The following is a 20,049-nucleotide window of genomic DNA, read 5'->3' as shown; positions in this document are numbered from 1 at the left end:
TCTCCAGCTCCACCATCAGTGTTCAATGGAGAAGGCTACCACATTTGAGTAGTAAAAATAAAGACCTACCTGCAGGTATTTGACCTATGGGAGGTTGTTAATTCAGATGTTGAACCAGCACCTATAAGAGCCAATCCTACTACGGCTTAGATCAGGCAGCACACAGATGAAAGAACCAAAAGACACAAGGCCATGTCATGCATCAAAAACAGTGTGTCTGTGATTTTCATAAGGATCATGGCTTATGAGTCTCCAAAACAAGCCTGGGATAGGCTGAAGAAGGAGTTTCAAGGGACTGAAAGAATGAGACAACAACAACTATTGAATTTGAGAAGGAACTTTAAAATTTTGAAGATGAAGGAAGAAAAAACAGTGAAGCAATATTCAGACAGAATCATGGTTGTTGTGAACAGCATCAAATTGCTTAGGGATCAGTTTAGTGAAGGAAGATTTGTAGAGAAGGTTATCTCAACCTTGCCTGAGAGATATGAAGCCAAGATTTCTTCCCTGGAAGATTCAAGAGATCTGTCAAGCATCTCCTTGACTGAGCTGATCAATGCTCTCTATGCTCAGGAACAGAGAAAAGCTAGCAGGTAGGAGGAGCATCAAGAAAGTGCCTTCCAAGCCAAGAGCAGACCTACCTCGAGCTCCTCTGGCCACAAAGGGAAGAAGACCTGGTCAGACAAGCCTAGAAGAGATGGAGCAAGAAAAAGGTATCCACCTTGCCCACATTGCAAAAGGCTCAGTCATCCAGAAGCAAATTGTTGGTTCAGGCCTGATCTGCAGTGCAAAGTCTGCAAAAGGATGGGCCATTCTGATAAGGTTTGCAGAAACAAAGGCAAGCTAAAGCAAAATTAGCCTCAACAGCCTAGAGTTAAAGCTCAAGTGGCAGAAGAAGGTAATGATCAAGAAGAGCAAGTCCTTGTTGTCTCATGCTCAGCTACCAAAAGAAAAGCCACAAAATGATGGTTGATTGACAGTGGCTGGACAAACCACATGACCCTAATGCTGCTATCTTCAAGAACATAGATAGAAGCTTTAAAACAAGGGTAAAAGTTGGCAATGGACACTTCATCAAAGTAAAAGGCAAGAGAGATGTGCTGATTGACACTCCTACAGGTACCAAACTTGTTTCTAATATCTTGTTTATGCCTGAAATTGATAGAAATCTGCTTAGTATTGCTCAGTTGCTTGAAAAAGGATACTCGGTTGTATTCAAAGGCAAAGAACGCCAAATTAGAGATCTAAGTGGATCCAAACTCATGTCAATGACCATGGCTGACAGAAGTTTTGTAGTGGATTGGAACAATAGTTCAGATAGTGCTTACACAGTTGTCTTAGATAAGTCTAAGTTATGGCACAAAAGGCTAGGTCATGACAACTACAAGTCACTAGTTCAACTGACAAAAGGGGACTTGGTTGAAAACTTCTCCAAATCAGTCGAGAAAGAAGATGTTTGTGAAGTGTGTCAGTTATGAAAGTAAGCTAGACTACCATTTCCTTTGAACAAGGCCTGGAAAGCCTCTGAAAAGCTGCAACTACTCCACACTAATGTGTACAACCCTATGAAGATACAGTCTTTGAATGGCAGCAGGTATTTTATCATTTTCATTGATGATTACTCTAGGTTTTGTTGGGTTTACTTTTTAAAGCACAAATCAGAAGTGGCCTTAGCATTTTGGAAGTTTAAGGCTGCAGTAGAAACAAAAACAGGTTGCAAGTTAAATATATTAAGGTCAGATAATGGGACAGAGTATACTTCAGCTATGTTTCAGGGTTTTTGTGATGAAGCAAGCATCAAGCACTAGCTCACCAACACCTATACACCTCAGCAGAATGGTGTAAGTGAGAGAAAGAATAGAAGCTTAATGGTTATGGCAAGATGTTTATTGTTTGAGAGAAATTTGCCCAAGACCTTATGGGCTGAGGCAGTTAACACTGCTATATATCTTCAAAACAGGCTACCAACCAAAGTATTGGTTCAAAAAACTCCATTCGAGGTCTGGTTTGGGTTCAAACCATCACTTGCTCACCTGAAGGTCTTTGGATGCATATGTTATGAACATATTCCTGCAGTAAAAAAGGACAAGTTAGCCAAGAAGGCTTAACCTGGCATCTTGATGGGCTACAACAGTGTGAAGAAAAGGTATAGGATTTTGGATCCTTTAACCAACAAAGTCTTTGTGAGCAGAGATGTTGTGTTTGATGAGAAGTCAGGCTAGAACTGGGATAAAAATGAACCAGAGACTGTTGCTGAAGGTCTAGTGTCAAATCAGATTGAAGCTGATCAAAATGATCCTGAAATGAACATTAATGATGTGTTAGTTAGGGGAACAAGACCATTGGCTGAAATATATGAGAGGACTGATGTGGCTGCTGTTGAACCAAGTTGTTTTGAAGAGGCTGAAGCTCAATAATGATGGAAACAGGCTATGCTCAATGAAATGAGCATGATTGACAAGAATCAGACCAGGGAGCTAGTTGCAAGACCAGCCAACAGAAAGGTCATAGGAGTAAAGTAGGTGTTTCGAGCCAAGCATAATACTGATGGAACTTTGAACAAGCTGAAGGCAAGGCTGGTAGTGAAGGGATTTAATCAGAAGTATGGCATTGACTACTTTGAGATGTTTGCACCAGTGGTTAGACTTGACACAATCAGGCTGTTGGTTGTACAGAAGCAATGGAAGATATATCAACTAGATGTAAAGTCTTTCTTCCTCAATGGTTTTCTTGATAAGGAGATTTGTGTTGAGCAGCCTGATGGTTTCAAAGTTGTTGGTGAAGAGGATAAATTGTATAAGCTGAAAAAGACCTTGTATGGCTTGAAACAAGCACCAAGAGCCTGGTATGACAGAATCGATAGCTATCTAGCTAGCTTGGGGTTCGAGAGAAGCATCAGTGAGCCAACCTTGTATGTGAAGAAGGAAGGTGATGAAACACAGCTCATAGCCTCCTTGTTTGTGGATGACCTGCTGGTGACAGGAGGAAACAATGCCATATTGGCTAATTTCAAAGGCAAAATGGAAAACATGTTCGAGATGTCAGGCTTGGGATAAATGACTTACTTCCTTGGCATGGAAATGTCACAGAATCAGCAAGGCATTTTTCTTAAGCCAAAAGGCTTTTACCTTGAAGATTCTAAACAAATTCTCTTTGGAAAATTGCAAGGCTAGAAGCACACCAATTGCTGTTGGAGAAAATTTGACCAGCTAAGGTGATTTTGATAAAGTAGTTGAGTCAACCTACAGGAGTTTGGTTGGATGTTTGCTTTATTTGACAGCCACGAGACCAGACATCATGTTTGCTATAAGTCTGCTAACTAGATTCATGCATTACTGCAATGTGAAGCATTTCCAAGCTGCCAAAAGAGTTATTAGGTACATCAAAGGTACACTAAACTTTGGAATGATGTTTACCAAAGTTGATAGCATGAAGCTACTTGGTTATGCTGATAGTGATTGGGCTGGATCGATAGATGATATGAAGAGCACCTCAAGGTATTTGTATACCCTTGGTTCAGCCATTTTTTGTTGGAGTTCGAAGAAGCAAAATGTTGTTGCTCAATCAAATGCTGAAGCAGAATATGTGGCAGCTGCAGGAGCTATTAACCAAGCTGTTTGGTTAAGAAAAATCATGGTTGATTTGAATCTACACCAAAGGGAAGCAATAGAGATTAAATGTGACAACAAATCTACTGTTGCAATTGCAAAAAATCTAGTATTCCATGGGAGAACAAAGCATTTCAAGATAAAGTTTCATTTTTTTAGAGAAATGGAACAATCTCAAGAAGTTAGATTGATTCATTGCAGTTCTGAAGATCAGCTTGCTGATATCTTGACAAAACCTCTTTGTGTATTAAGATTCAAAGTTTTAAGAGCTAAATTGGGAGTATGCAACATACAAGCCAATGAGGAGTGTTGAAGTTGGCTTTCATAAAGCACAAGAAGTAGCACAAGGAGCAGATCAAGCTGCCCGAGCCATGCAAATTGCAGCTAGAGCACATGTTGCCATTTTGTTACTTTTCAGCTTATGTTTTGTTGCTTATTTAGATTTGAACCAAGTTTGTAATAGTTTGTTATAAGTTAGTGTTGATAAGATTTGATAAATCAGCACAACAAGATGTACAAGCAATGTTTTATTAGTTTCAAGGCAATGTTAGTGGAGTTAGGTGTGTTTAGGTAAATTTTTGCTATAATCAACTTCACAATCACTTGATATATGTAACGTTTACATTTTCAAACATGAATGAATCAATTTTCATCAAATTCTCTCTTAGTTCTCTGCTTAAAATTCTGCTTTCTTTTGTTCTTCAAGCCTGATTCTGCTTGTTTTCTTAGCAAGTCATTGAGCCTTCTAGCTCAAGTCTCTATTAACTTCCTTCATCTTGCATTCTTAGTTCCAACAAAGAAGAAAGCGAGGGAAGAGTTTCGAAACAAATCTCTCTTCCAACCATAGGATTATTGAAAAATACAAGTTGAGTAAGGAGCTCCTATGGGTTGATCAAATTCCTCAATGTCCCGTCTTTCGTCCATTAATCGAGGACTTCAAAGACCCCTTTGTCTTTCTCCACACCATCGCTCCACAAGCTTCCAAATATGGTATATATATAAATTCTACTTCATTCTACATTGTTGTTATTTTGAGACTTTGTTACTTGAAAACTGGGGAACTTGTAATATGTTATACAGGAATGTGCAAGATTGTATCCACATGGAAGGCTTCAGTTCCAGCTTCTGATGTACTGATGAAGGAGCAAAGAGGGTTTGAATTTAAATCTTACATTCAACATTTGCGGCTTCATGAATGGAATGTGAGTGACATGCCAAACTTCCTCATCACTCAAAGGTAACCTATTTTTTGCACTATCCATAAAAGGTCCTGTTTGATGAGTTAAGAAATTCATTTTAATACTTGTATATATGTCAGTACATATAACTACCAAAGTTTTGAGAAGACGGCGAATGAGGCATTTGCTAAAAGATTTGGTGCTGATGAGACTACTAGTACTACCGCTCTCTCTCCTGTTTATTTGGAAAAGTAATATTGGGGTGAAATGGCTCGTGGAACTGCAACAGTCGAGTATGGTGTCAATATTGATGGCTCTGCCTTTTTTTCTCATCCCAATGATCCGCTTGGCCAAAGCAATGGCAATTTGAAGGTTTTCTTTTTTAACCCAACCCCCCTCACGTTTTTAAATTTATTATGTATCTAACTCATCTCTCAAATCCTTTTTTTTATTTTCTTTTCAAATCCCAGACTTTCCCTCAGTTGCCCAGCTGTAGTTTGCAGTTGCTAGATTATCAAATACCGGTACGACTTATCATACTTTCTCCTGAATTTGTCTTTAATTTCTAATAAAAATGCTAATTCATTATATCTTAATTTACTTCCAACTCAGGGAATAACGTTTCCCATGCTACACATTGGCATGCTATTTAGTACATTTGCATGGCATGTTGAAGATCACTTTTTATACAGGTAAACTTACACCTTAATTCCATTTATTTTTTTGTGTTATGCTTTTTATGTTGGTCTCTCTTAATATATGATATATGTACTTTTGGTTTCCAGCATCAACTATCATCATTCTGGTGCACCCAAGACTTGGTATGGTGTTCCTGGTCATGTAGCTTCTCAGTTCGACAAGGTGGCTCGGGATTATGTTTATGACCCCAACATCTTGTCGCATATTGGCAAAGTCGGTGCTTCTGCACTGCTAGCAGAGAACACAACAATGTTTCCTCCAAACATTTTGTTGCAACATAATGTTCCTGTGCACAAGGCTGTGCAGATGGCAAGAGAGTATGTTATCACCTTTCCTAGAGCATACCATGCCGGATTCAGTCAAGGCATTCGAATCCTATACATTTTCAATTAAAGGTGGCCGCATAAACCTTCTTCGATCGATATCTTTTGCTCTTTTCCATATGAAAATGATGTAAAGATTCTTTCTCTTGTATAGGCTTCAATTGCGGTGAGGCAGTAAATTTCGCGTTTGGGGACTGGTTTCCATGGGGAGCAGTGGCTGGCCTAGTTAATGTACATAGTTGCTGGACGGTGATCCTTCCCTATGAGGAACTCCTTTGCAAAGAAGCAATTATTTTATCCAAATCTTCAAATTATGGAATTACAGAAACGGCCTCTGAATCCTGTGTTAGGAGTTCATTTGTAACACATATTGAATCTCTTAACATTGTTCTTTGGCGCTTGCATAATTTAGAACCATCAATTACATATTCAGCCGTTTCTCAAGGAACTATTATTTGTCAACTCTGCAAACGAGATTGCTACTTGACCTTCCTTGAATGCAATAGATGCTTCTATCATACATGTATTTTTCATGGTAATTAGTTTCTGAAAGCGCAAAAAGAATTTTCAAGTTGTTTGATCCCTGGAATAATAAACTAATTGGTTTCTTGTTTCTGCTTCATGCATACAGTGGTTAATTCACTTCAGTGCTGATGTTCGGGGAAGCTAATTGTTTTTATACAAGAGGACATGTGGAAAATGGTAGATGCATATCAAGTACTCGGAGAAGGTTCAGAGAATGGAATTGAACAAGAATTATCCTTGTATCCATTGTCAAATATATCCTCTTGCATTAAACACGGAATGACTCGATTTCATCGCAAGGTAAAAAATTATGTTTTTATTCCCTTACTATTTCTGCATTTCTTTCATTTTGTTAATGGAATTGGGTCAATGAGCGAGAGTTGAACCATCATTGTGAAGAAAGTGCCAAAGTGGAGCCAAAAGTTGCCAAGAAGAATCATAATAAGATAGCCTACCATGAAACAATCCTATCATATCCATCATTTAATGAGGGCAACGACGGCTTTTTTTTGCTAACATAGGGCATTTTTTACAACAGGCTAACTACCGGGATTTTGTTTCTTTTTTATTCAACCTCTGCATAATGGGTCTAGGAATATTTTATTTTGGTCACAATAATGTATAGACATTGGATGTAGATTTTGTTACACAACTGCTAATAAAAGATGGTACCAATTCTGTCATCTCAGTATTTTTACTCCAGTGAAAAACTGAGCAAGAAAATGTGATCTATTTTTATGTCCAAAAGTATTGCATGTGATTCTATCATATCTAAATGAAGCCACATGAGCAGAAAGAAGAAACAAAGACAGAAATGATATCCTACCACCAATTGTAAGTCCTCCTCGGCTCATCATTGCCTAAATTGCTGAATCTTGATGCAGAGAATCTATGAAAATTCTTTGGTTTAGACGATTGAGAACCTAATATATGACCATTGTAACATCCCTGATTAGATGGTGTCGAGGGAGAATTCCAATGGTTCCTTGTGGACTTCCTATAGGAGAAATCACCAGGATCCTCTGTAATCCAACCACCTCTTTTCTTTTCTTTTCGTGGTGTATTGAAGCCTTTTTCTTCAAACTGGATTTTTTTCCTTTTGCAGCGGCTCTTGCCATTATCATGAGGTGCAGACTTGTATCCCAAGAGATCTTTATTTTCTAAACGAGATCTTAGATTTGGAGTAGATGACTCACGATTTCTTTTACCAACCTGTTTTGCAATGACGTAGTGTTTGTTGATAATATATCAAGCGGAACTATTGTTCTGCATATTAAAAAGAGTACATAAATAAACAATGGGATGACAATTGATTCTGAGAACTAGAATAGACTGAAATTTACCATAGCGGAACTGCATTCATGAGCAAAGTGTTCTCCTTCTCCACACTTGTAGCATAAGCTAGATGCTGCAGTACCAGTGGTGCATTGTCGTGCAAAGTGTCCTCCTCCACACTTGTAGTATAAACTAGATGATGCAGTACCAGTAGTGCATTCATGTGCAAAGTGCCCTCCTTCACCACACTTGTAGCACAAGCTAGGTGACCGATTGTCAGTGGTTTCCTTGGTTTCTCCAAGTGACCCACCACATGACTACATAAAAATGCTATTCCGCACCAAAATGCTCATCGATGATGTTAGCAAATAGGTAAATTTCAAAGTAATACTCAATCCAACTAGATTGTGAAGAGAAACGGATTCGTATGAATGAACAGAGGTAAAAGAGATTTTTAAACCTTTTGGAAACTAAAAGGAATCACACGAACACTGAACCAAATCGTTGAAAAAAAATAATGGAAATGATAAATAACTGAACAAATGAAGCAATAGATCAGATAATATTTCTTTTTTTTAAAAAAAAAAAAGGACAACAGGAAAATATCAGAGGACATTAAGAATCAAACACCACAATGCTGAAAATAAGTTCACTGACATAAAACAACCTTTCCAGCTAGAACCGATACGTCCTATTAATTCTAATAATAAAATATGAGCATATCGTGTGAAACTCACCAAACCAGTATGACCAAGTTGGCCACATCTGTAACAGGAAACTTCTCTTGGACTGGTATCAACAAAGTTAATACAACATATATGGCCAAAACTCTTGCAGATATAACACTGTATTTCCTGATTTGGGAGGAAAAACATAAGTAATACAGTTAAGAGAACAAAAACCATAACAGAGCTTAAAGCAACAGCAATGGAAAAGACAATAATTAAGAATACTAGGGAACATGAAGAAACCTTGATATCATCCTGAGAATAGTCATTCCTGCATGAAAACATGTCATACCCAGAAACTCCACATCTTAAACAAATATTACCAGGGTTAGAGCTACTCTTGTATTTGTCTGGACAATCTTTGACGTGGTGACCACATTTTTTGCAGATGAAGCAATTCTATAAAGAAATTAAAGTTATAAGCATGTAAAAATAATAATAACACAAGTTAAATTCTTTCTAAAAATGCTATTAACAATCACTAGTAGGATTACTTTCCAACTTCTATGTGAAAGTGAAATAAATAGAGGAAAACCACAAATATGTAATAGGTAAATGACATGTCTGTTTATCATTAGAATTAAAGCCTACCTGACACCAAGAGAGACTTATCAATCCTCTCAAACACCAAAAGGTATTATCATTATATCAACAGTGGTTCAAGAATCTATTTATACAAAGGCAACAAAAATTACTTTCAAATAAGTAATAAAGATGCATGGCTAACCCTTTTTCAGTATGGTAACTTTTAATATATGCATTTGCCTCCTATGAGAAAAAAGCCTACCCATTTCCAACCCCGAAAAGGGCACAGAACAATTCAAAAAAGTCATTGACTTCAAGATAAGAAAGAAAGCCATTTAGTTTTGCATCAGTGCTTGTTTCATACCTTTGAGCACTGTCTAGCACCATGATCCAAACTCCCACACACAAAGCATGGTTTCTTCCAGTTCAAAGCGGATTTCCAGTTCACTGCCATATGCCCTTCTTCACCACAATTATAGCATGTTTCCCAACCACCGTCTGGAGGATCAAAGTACCTCGGACCCGCTGATAGAATAAATATCAAAGAGGTACTAAAAACCATGCCATTATAGTTTTCTTCTAAACCACAGTTCAAAACAAAACTTACAAGAAGCTTTCAGAACACAAGATTGTCAGATATGTCTACAGTATTTGGGTCAAGAGATTCGATAGCTTCTGCTGCCTTAGCCATCATAGCCTCCTCAACTTTCTGAGCTTTCTCTATCATCTCAGCTTTTTCTCCATTCTCTGTAATGGCGATCTGGTGCAATAACCAAAAAAAAAAATTCTCATAAGTTGCAGATTTCAAATTAAAAAATACCCATACTACATGCTGCAAGACTGAATCCATTTCAACAAGAACAACACATAATCAGCTCTAATGAAAACTATTACAGCAATGAAAGTAGTGTCAATAGCTAATAAGCCAAGCCAATTTTACCAACCAAACTTCATACCAACATACCAAAGTAGCATTTTGGAATTATAAAGTTCAACAAAATTATGATTCTTTTTCCACGAGTTAGTCAGAAAATTAAACAATTATGCCCTTAAATTACCTACGATAGTATTAATATGGTGCCCTATATTAATGGTGAATGGTCTCTAAGAAGGTAAGATCTCTCCCTCTCTCTACTCTTCTTTCATTCTCTCATTTTACTTGATATCTCTACCATCTATCAGATATTGACTTGAGTGTTGGAAAGAGCATTGGAGCACCAATGCGAGTGCCCTTGACCTTGCCTTGCAGGTCCTTCAACATGAATTTCCACAAAATATTTGGACATCACCCCCCCCCCCTCTTCCAGAAAAAAAGGAAGAGATGTAATAGCAGGCATTCTATCAAAAACAATAAAAAACTTAAAAAACAAAAAGCCAGTTTCTACTAGAAGTTTGCAGGAAAGAAGGGATAAATAATAAAATTATGCATGAACTTTGATTCAATATGCAATGTGAACATGAACTTTGATTTTGTTTAATGGGATACTTGAAATCATTTTACTTTGCTTATATCTGTTTTCCTGTATGTGCATGATTAGATCATAATCAAAGTTTAAAATTAAAGTTTGATGTGTGCAATTGCATAAAATCAAAGTTCACATGTTACCTTGCAAATTGGATCAAAATTTATGTGTGATTTTGAGATTTATCCGAAAGAAAAAAGTCAAGTTTTATTGTGAAAGAATGCCCTGAACTATGAACCAAAGAAGGAGACAAAAAGAAAAGACTTATTAATCTAGCAAACAGAAAACAATATACGCAATAACATTAGTACAACGATTCATTTAATATCATACTTTTGAACAAAGAACAGAATGGGAGCAGCTGGATTCAAAACGTCATAGCAAAGCCAACAATGACGACCCCTCACAGTCTTAAGTTGCAAGTTGAAACTGTTATCATAAGCCATCTTAATTACTAATCTAATTCACATAATCTCGAAGTATATGATAAGTTCAACAAAATTATGATTCTTTACCTCCATCATCTCACCAACTATTTGCAGTAAGAATTTTTCTTTCAAATTAATTTCAGCTACTAATTTTAAAAGCAGGACACTCGATTAAAAATTAGAAATAAGAATAACAAAATTTTAACCTTTTCAATTTTCGTTTTCTTCTGTTTCCTTTTAACAATCTTCTTACTTTCCAAATCCAAAGCCGCCTCTTCGCCGCCACTGGTACCAGCTACAATGGATCCCCCATGAGAAGACGAGGACGCCAAATCTACAGCAGAGACGACGTCTCGATCGACTGAAACGGAATCGATTCATTGAATTTAAACATCGCCGCTTTCATTAACAGTTCCTTCTTGACAATCTTCAAGCTTAGGTCTTGTTTGGCTTCCTCGTTGTCTCTCCTGCTTAAAAGTATTGTTGACACCATTTTTTGGATGGAAAGCAGAATTGACTTGAGTTTGAAAAATGAAAGCAGCGGAGGGGCCACCGTCTTTTTGAAAGTGATTATTTTAATAAAGGTTTGATTTTATTAAAACAACAAGTTTGGTCCACGAAATTCAAAAATAACGGGTTAAAGTCGATTACGCTAAGGAAGGATTAGCACCTCGTCGCCCAAAATTGGTACCTAGTTGATTACTTAATGTCTTAGTGTCGAAGATTAAAAACTTTAAAGAAATTTAAAATACGATCCTTAAAAAAAACTTGAATGGCATGGATTTAAATTCAATAGTATATTTGGCAATTTGGTTAAACGAGAAATCGAAACCCAGCACCTTAGGGCATGTTCCTCGAATTTCCAGACGCAACACATTGCCTTATTTTGAAATTTTTAAGAATGATATTAAGCCATTTGGTTGAATGAAAAAAATCGACACCCAGCACCTTAGGGCATGTTTTCTCGAATTTCCAAAGGCTAAATATTACCTCAATTAGAAATTTTTGAAAGGATATTTAGCTATTTGGTTGAACGAGAAAAATCGACACCCAGCACCTTAGGGCATGTTTTCTCGAATTTTCAAACGCAAAATATTACCTCAATTTAAAAAAAAATTCCTTTTTTGAAATATGATATTTATATGCATAATGGAATAATAAACATGACAATGTGAATAAAAATGAACAAAAATGAATAATAAAATAAATCAATCATGCATATACCATAGCAAATAAATAAATTAATTAAAGCATAAAAAGGGCATATAAATAAATACATAAATGAACATAAAAAACAATAAAGGAAATAGATGAAAATTATAACATATGGATATGTGTATGTACATATAAAGAAATATATATGTATGTATATATAAAAAATATATATATATATGTATGAAAATTATTAAATATAGAAGTTTATATAAGTATGTATATACATGTATATGTATATAAAAGTTATAAAAATTTAAGTATATATATGTATATTCGTGAGAAAAGAAAAGAAAAGTATGTATACATATACGTGCACACATTTTATAACTTTATCTATATATATATGCATTTATACATACTTATATTTTATATTTATAATTTATCTATACATACTTATATTTTATATTTATAATTTATCTATACATCTATATATATACCTATATACATACTTTTCTTTTCTTTTCTCACGAATATACATATATATACTTAAATTTTTATAACTTTTATATACATATACATGTATATACATACTTATATAAACTTCTATATTTAATAATTTTCATACATATATATACATATTTTTTATATATACATACATATATATTCCCTTATATGTACATACACATATCCATATGTTATAATTTTCATCTATTTCCTTTATTGTTTTTTTATGTTCATTTATGTATTTATTTATATGCCCTTTTTATGCTTTAATTTATTTATTTATTTGCTATGGTATATGCATGATTGATTTATTTTATTATTCATTTTTGTTCATTTTTATTCACATTGTCATGTTTATTATTCCATTATGCATATAAATATCATATTTCAAAAAAGGAATTTTTTTTTTTAAAATTGAGGTAATATTTTGCGTTTGAAAATTCGAGAAAACATGCCCTAAGGTGCTGGGTGTCGATTTTTCTCGTTCAACCAAATGGCTTAATATCATTCTTAAAAATTTCAAAATAAGGCAATGTTTTGCGTCTGGAAATTCGAGGAACATGCCCTAAGGTGCTGGGTTTCGATTTCGCTTAACCAAATTGCCAAATATCCTATTGAATTTAAATCCATGCCATTCAAGTTTTTTTAAGGATCGATTTAAATTTCTTTAAAGTTTTCAATCTTCGACACTAAGACATTAAGTAATCAACTAGGTACCAATTTTGGGCGACGAGGGTGCTAATCCTTCCTCGTATGTAACCGACTCTCAACCCGCTTTTTTTCAATTTCATGGATTAAACTTGTTGTTTTAATAAAATCAAACATTTTATTAAAAACAACCACTTTTCGGGTGATCCAATCACACCTTATCAAAAAAGATTGGTGGCGACTCCCGTTTTCGTTTTCATTTTTCAAAACCCAAGTCGACCCCGTTTTCCATCCAAAAAATGGTGTCAACAGCTTGGCGACTCCACTGGGGATGTTAAATAAGAGAGTCAAGCCACGAGTTGATTATTTCTTGTCTTTTTGTCGAAAGTTGAAAATTTGATTTAAATATACGATCCTCTCATTGCATTTCATTTGTTTTGAGTTATAGTTTTCATCATGTTTTGTATTTTAAATTTTTATATCTTTCCGCATTGCATTGCATGACCGCTGGTCACACCTTTTAAGTGGGAGTGAGAAGCTACTCCTTCGTGAGGTTTTCACCTCCGTGCAGGATAGTGGATCACTTTCGGGATACATCCGTACCTATGTCTTCGTGAGATTTTCATCTCCGTGCAGCCATAGGGAAATGTATTCCCCTGAACCGAACTTGGTCCGTATGAGCCTATAATGGGTGAGGATCGAGGAATCTGCTGGTCCGGGTACCCTTACTTTAGAACTAAACCTCATGTAGTGGACTTAGGAACTTAACCTAGATAGAGCCACTCCAAACCCCTAGTAGTCACCCGATTAGATACTTTCTGTTTTCCTTGTTTGTTTTTGTACTAACCCTTTTTATTATGCTTTGACTATGATTGCATCGCATTTGCATCTTAGGAAAGAGATATTGATTTAAGTCCGATTACTAAATTAGAAAGCTTGTCATGGAATACGGATTCCTTGATAAAGTGGAAAACAATACGACTTCCCAAATATATTCCGAGAAACACAAGAAGGGTGATGGAAGAGTTCGTGACCCTACTTCGTGGCCTGAGGATTCAAGGCAATTGTCTAAGAGCCTTCAACATTCCAACCCCTTAAAGAGGCGGACGAGCCTTATGAGGACGGGCAGGTGATGGATTACAATCAAGATCAAGAGAAGGAGCTAGCAATGGCATCTATTGGCGAGATTACCTCAAGCATGCAGATGAAGAAAAAGACCGATGTTGTTTCTTGGAATATGAGGGTGAGGTCGTACATGTATCCGTTTTGTGTAAGGGAATTTGCTTTCTAGAAAAGTTTCCTAAATGTAATTGAATCAGAATCAACGTCTCTTTAGGCATTCATTTCATGCATTTGCATTACATTGCATCATATGCATTAGATTTTCACGAAGTGACCCGAATTAGGTAAAATTATTTCAGAAAGTTTGGAAAACCAACATTTTTGCGGTACCCGAATAGAAACTAAGGAATGGACCAAAGGTTGGAGAGATTAGAGCGAATGCAGATACAGATGCTAGAGCAATTGGCCAAATTTCAACAAGATGTGAAGGATCAGATGCTAGGAGTCCAGAGAAATCTGATGAGCTAGTTAACACAGTTATTGGATATGAGGTTGGAGAAAGGAAAAAACCCCGTGGTCCACTTTGGGAATGATAATGAAGGTCCTGCATATCTTCCAAACTTTACTCCAACCGACATCCAAGCACAACCAAACACATATCCACAAAGGGTAACTGTCAACATCCAAACCAATACCTCGACACCGGTGAATTTCGCGACAGGTTCAGGTTCCAATCTGAGGGGCAATCTAACTAATTCTGCTGTCCTTGATGATCTAGCGGGAACAAAACAGGCAAGGGTAGAGTTCTCAAAACAATTCGAAGATCATTACAAACAGAAAGGGCAAGAATGGAACTCCCAAAGCAATACTTCAAAGGTCTCGAGGAAGAGGAAAAATGAGGTGAGCAATGCGGGTAGGCATAATGAGGGTTATTCAAAGCCGTTTACCGCAGGTCAGCAAAGGTCGGTTGTTACTGGCCATCAGATATCCCCAAGACATGAATCTGGCACTAAGCAAAGCATTAAGAAGTCTCAATTTACACCAAAACCCAAGTCGACCCCGATTTTCATCAAAAAATGGTGTCAACAAGCATCAATGATTTTGAATCTAATGGTCCCGAATCCCGAGTCGTGCTCTTTCATCTCAAGTTTGGCGTTTCTGCCATATCTCTGTTTGTCATGACAATTATTAGGGAATGCAAAACAATTAAAATTATTGGTTACTCGCAAGTAAAAAGTACACGAAACATGGTATACTAAAACTGGATTATACTTTTTCCTTTCAACTTAACAAAACAATTAAAATTGGATAAATTAACCTAAAAGCAATTTCTTAATTAAAATTATAAAATTTAATAATAAATTTAGTCTTTAATTATTACATATTTATTCAATTTAATTTTTAATTTTAATTTTTATTAAAAATAATATTTTTTCAAATTCATAAAATTAAAAGATATAAAACTTTAATAATAAATTTTAAAATTACTTAAACTCTTTCAAAATTTAAAAATTACTTAAAACTCATAAATATTATGAGCAAATAGATGGTATATATATATTGATCTTGTTGATATGCAAATGGGCGCACATGTTATAAAGATTAGAACAAGGTCTAACCAGCAGCAGTGCTTGAATGGAATTTGTATGATCAAAATTGACTAGGACTTTGAAAGAAAAAAAAAAAAAAACAGCTAAGAGTTGTCAGAGTGAGTTTTTCCGAGAAATAAATTTTATTCTAAAATTAAATTCTCATTATTTACAGAATAACGGTACTTAATAATTTGTGTAAATAATAGCTCATTGTATCTATTTACAGAGAAATGTTACAAGAGTTTTGCTTAAACAACAGTTAATTAAATAATAATATCTTAATTGAAAATTTAGGGGTGGCGGCATTTTATTGCCCACCGAACATAGGATGGGCTTTTGAGTCCGTTTTGCATATTGGATACAATTATCTTTTTTCAACACTTATAATTTATTCAACTTAATAATTATTTTTTTATTTTTGAAATATTTAATTATTTAATTAAATTAATTTCTCAATTAATTTTTTTCTCAACCCAATTCTAATTCCATTAAAATAATTATTCCAACTTTATCGTATTAGAATCTATGAGGAAATAAGTTTAATTACCTCATTCAATAAATCTATGATAACTAATTGATTTAATTCTTACTTGAACTTGAATTATTTAATTACAATCAATTAAATAATAATTCAAAAAATTAAATTAAATTATAAGTCATCTTTTGTACTTAGTGAGACAACACATTCATCGGTTAGTAATACAAGTAGTCCATTTATCTTTATTTATCATTTTCATTTATTCCACAATTATCAATTTTACATGCAATTCATTTTGTTATCTCGAGCTAGCGGAAGGATCAATTGAACATATATAATTAAGGCTCAAATAATTTGTAATTAAGTTTCGACTCTTCGCACATTAATTACAATATTATTTAATCATGGAGTCATTCCACTATAATATCATGACTAAACTCTCCTTATTATATACCATTACAAAAACTAAATAAATGCTCTCCAATGAACTTGTCATGAGTGTGCTACTTTCATAGGATACCATTAATTTCTTTGGGATAAAATTAGTTCTCCCAATGTGATCCTATTTTATCTCATGGTATCTATTATCTCTTTTGATATGAAAAATTAATTACTAACATATAGAAATTAAATTCTTTGTCTTATGACAAATGACTCATAGCTACGTTCTTTTTTCAACAATATGTAATGTCAATGAGTGAATATCATTTACCCTTATAAGGCTATGATTCCATTATTGTGGAATGATGCTACATCATGCAGAAGTTGTATACCCAACGTACTAGCTTTTGGTTCCTTATCTATTTTAACTCAAGTTTTTAATACATCAAAGTATATGAGTCACATTTACATAGTCCATTATCTACTTAGAATTAAGGTATACCACACTATAAAAGTCACAAGTGAATAAATCCATAAATGGATTTGAGATAAATTCAACTTGAATACTATCCGATGTATTGTTAGTCCAGACAATCAAATCGATGTATCTATCTTCTTAGAGTCATTTGATCTGATACCCAAGATAAGGTATCTTCCCAATTGGACTTGATAGACGACATAATAGTCTTTCAATCGATTTGTTCAATTTTGATTAGACTACAAACTGTTTAGATTATCTACTAATATAAGTTATCTTATCGCATTATGATCCGACCATATAATGCAACTTAATATTATTTAAACATTAGATAATCAATGAGCCGATATTTGCTTACATTTGTAACACCCCTTACCCGACCTGATCGTCGGTTCCTAGATACAAGATGTCACATTTGTTGCCGAAGCAACTACGATATCATTTTCAAAACAATTAAACATTTATACATACTATTAAGCTCAATACATAATTACAATATGCTATATAATCAAATCTAGAATTTAAGCGAACTTACAAAAGCTTTTTCGATAAATCGAAGTTGTTTGAGGACTAAAATGCAACATTCTCAAAGTTATCATGTTGGCACCAAGACGTTAAGGGTATCATGTCACGACTTTGAGAAATTAGTGAGTGTCATTGCAACATTGGAGATTTGTGGTTACGATGCCACTCCTTGTCGATTTCACCATCGCGATGTTGAAGGCCTGTTACCGCAACATGATATATTGTTTTTACAATAACCTTTAAAATTCAATTCACAACAACCGGATACAATTGACCGATTGCATATCTAATCCATTTAAGCATCCTACATACTTTAAACAATTCATATGTCATCATTCAAAGTAAAATTTACCAACCAAAATACCAATTTGACAATTCACAACTTAAAACCAACTTAACACATATGGCCATTTGCATAACTAAACCATTTAAACCTTATACTATCTACAAGAACACTTTAACAATTCATATACTTAAATTCAAATTGACATCTGCCAATTTAAATATCCAAAACTGACCATTTACATTATAAAACTAACTCGACCTTTGGTACATGTCATATATGAAGAACATAAGAAACTGAACAAACATTGCTGATTCAAGAGCTACGATCTAAATGCTACTTCACTTCTCGAGACTTCGAGATCTGCTGATACCTACGGACAGAATAAACAAATCGTACACTGAGCGATAAAGCTAATTGGTACTTTCATGATTCAAATCAATAAAATGATAATATTAACATGTATATATACAATCGTTACATAATCTAATTTCAACCATTTCATGTCTCACATACTAAATTTATGCACAATCTCATTTGACAATTCATATGAAAATATAATTCTATGCTTCCAAATAACAAGCCTTTTCCACATTCATTTCATAACTTACCAATTGTTCATTCCATTATCTCATTATTTCTCGAATATGTTGATTCATTCATATCCAGATCGACCCTCTAGGCTTGTATAAACTAGTTCACATGGTTTTTCACTTGCTTTCATTTGTCACAATGCATATATATACATAACATATAATTTTAACCCACATTTCATGTCACCAATTCATGTTTTAAAATCCCTATTAATCAAACACAAACTTAAGATCGGATATGTAGAACATCTAACCAACACACCAATCTGACATCCAATGCTTCATTAGAAAATTCGAAGTAAATTTGTGCTCTGTGCCTCATCGGTATAACTGAAGTAAAATATACTTGATTGATTAAATATTGCGCTTTTTCCCTAGGTATTTCAATATTCACAAATTTAATCAATTAAGCCATCACAAATTTAAAAATTTATCATTCATACTAGCATGCTCGTTTCCCTATATTTTCTATGTCATTTGGTATATTCAGTTACTTAATGCTTATTTACAATGTAATATATAGAACTTATTAGTATAAAATTTGACAATTGAAAATCATTCACTATCATGCCAAATTTATAGTAAACACAATTAACCTATATACATGCTCCTAACCAATCACTTGTATTTCTACAAGCTCAAGCACACCTTGACAAGAAAAATAAAAATATAAAAAAAATTCCTATGTTACCCCCCACACTTTAAATAACACATCTTCCCTAATGTGCAACCCTAAATAGATAAGGAAATAAATTACCTGATTGATCGTGAAATTACTGTAGTCTAATGGTGGGTCATTCATTCCTTGTTCGTTAAAAGCTCGTAAGTGTCGTGCTTCCTTCATAGAAAATTTGAAATATATATATAGCTCTATTGTTAATCCTACTTCTAAAGAAATAAAATAAAAATTATCCAAATTAATTATAATCCCAAAATTAAAGTTAAAAGTTTGGTTAATCATCCTCCATCTCTTGAGAATCTAACTCATCCCCTTCTTCTTCACCTTCATCTTCTTCACTATCTTCCCTTTCCTCACTTCCTTACTCTTCTACTTCATGATGGGAATGCATCGAACCAAACATGTCTGGCAGATAGTTTGGTATTCTCATATTGTTCTGTCGTATGAATTCTTGAAGAACTGAGTTCGTTTCATGCATCCATCTTATAATCCATTCTATTTGTGGAATGTTGCTCTCGCCAATTTCTTTTTGAGATGTCAGTTTTACTTTTCATTTGAGCGAAGTCAGGACGTCCATTTTTTTTTACATTTGTTCCAACCTCTTCTTTGCTTTTATTGAAGCTCCGTATATTGCTTATATAATGAATCTCATATAATACTCTTGGATGGTTTCATGAATTGCTAAGTGGTTGTCATTGGAATTCTGACTTTTTTGCACAAAGCCATCACTAAGTGGGGGACGAAAACCTCGACTTTTTGGCCACTAATGCATCGCTTCATATAATGATAAATCCATGTCCCAATGCACACCTATTTCTTTTGTAAAGCAGCATATAACAAGATTGCTCGAAAATTATTGACATTAAAAACATTCAAAGCATGAGCAATTCGAGTGCATAAAAATGGTACCCACCACATG

At 34.6% G+C, this 20,049-nt stretch overlaps 1 protein-coding gene and 2 pseudogenes across 1 annotated transcript; 2 read left to right on the top strand and 1 right to left on the bottom strand.

Moving 5' to 3' along the window:
* Window positions 1-237: 237 nt before the first annotated feature.
* On the top strand, window positions 238-2,417 carry LOC128036159 (uncharacterized). Its single transcript, XM_052627053.1, has 6 exons — window positions 238-527; window positions 574-838; window positions 981-1,463; window positions 1,512-1,594; window positions 2,077-2,146; window positions 2,277-2,417. Exons 1-6 carry the CDS (start codon window positions 238-240, stop codon window positions 2,415-2,417), a joined length of 1,332 nt encoding a protein of 443 aa, XP_052483013.1.
* A 910-nt stretch (window positions 2,418-3,327) lies between these two features.
* LOC105773545 (lysine-specific demethylase JMJ13-like) lies at window positions 3,328-6,478 on the top strand (annotated as a pseudogene).
* Window positions 6,479-6,999: 521 nt separating this feature from the next.
* LOC105771906 (uncharacterized) lies at window positions 7,000-11,253 on the bottom strand (annotated as a pseudogene).
* Between the last annotated feature and the right edge of the window lie 8,796 nt (window positions 11,254-20,049).

This window comes from Gossypium raimondii, chromosome 13 (assembly GCF_025698545.1).
Source record: "Gossypium raimondii isolate GPD5lz chromosome 13, ASM2569854v1, whole genome shotgun sequence".
NCBI lineage: Eukaryota > Viridiplantae > Streptophyta > Magnoliopsida > Malvales > Malvaceae > Gossypium > Gossypium raimondii.
Note: the sequence above shows the minus strand (reverse complement) of the source record. Positions and strands in the feature narration are given on the sequence as shown.

Excerpts from the sequence above, each read along its gene's own strand:
- LOC128036159 (XM_052627053.1), top strand. The coding sequence starts at position 238 with ATGGCTTATGAGTCTCCAAAACAAGCCTGGGATAGGCTGAAGAAGGAG. Across the intron at positions 528-573 it reads CTGGAAGATTCAAGAGATCT|GAACAGAGAAAAGCTAGCAG; the intron begins GTCAAGCATCTC and ends CTCTATGCTCAG. Across the intron at positions 1,595-2,076 it reads CAGTCTTTGAATGGCAGCAG|TAAAAAAGGACAAGTTAGCC; the intron begins GTATTTTATCAT and ends ATATTCCTGCAG.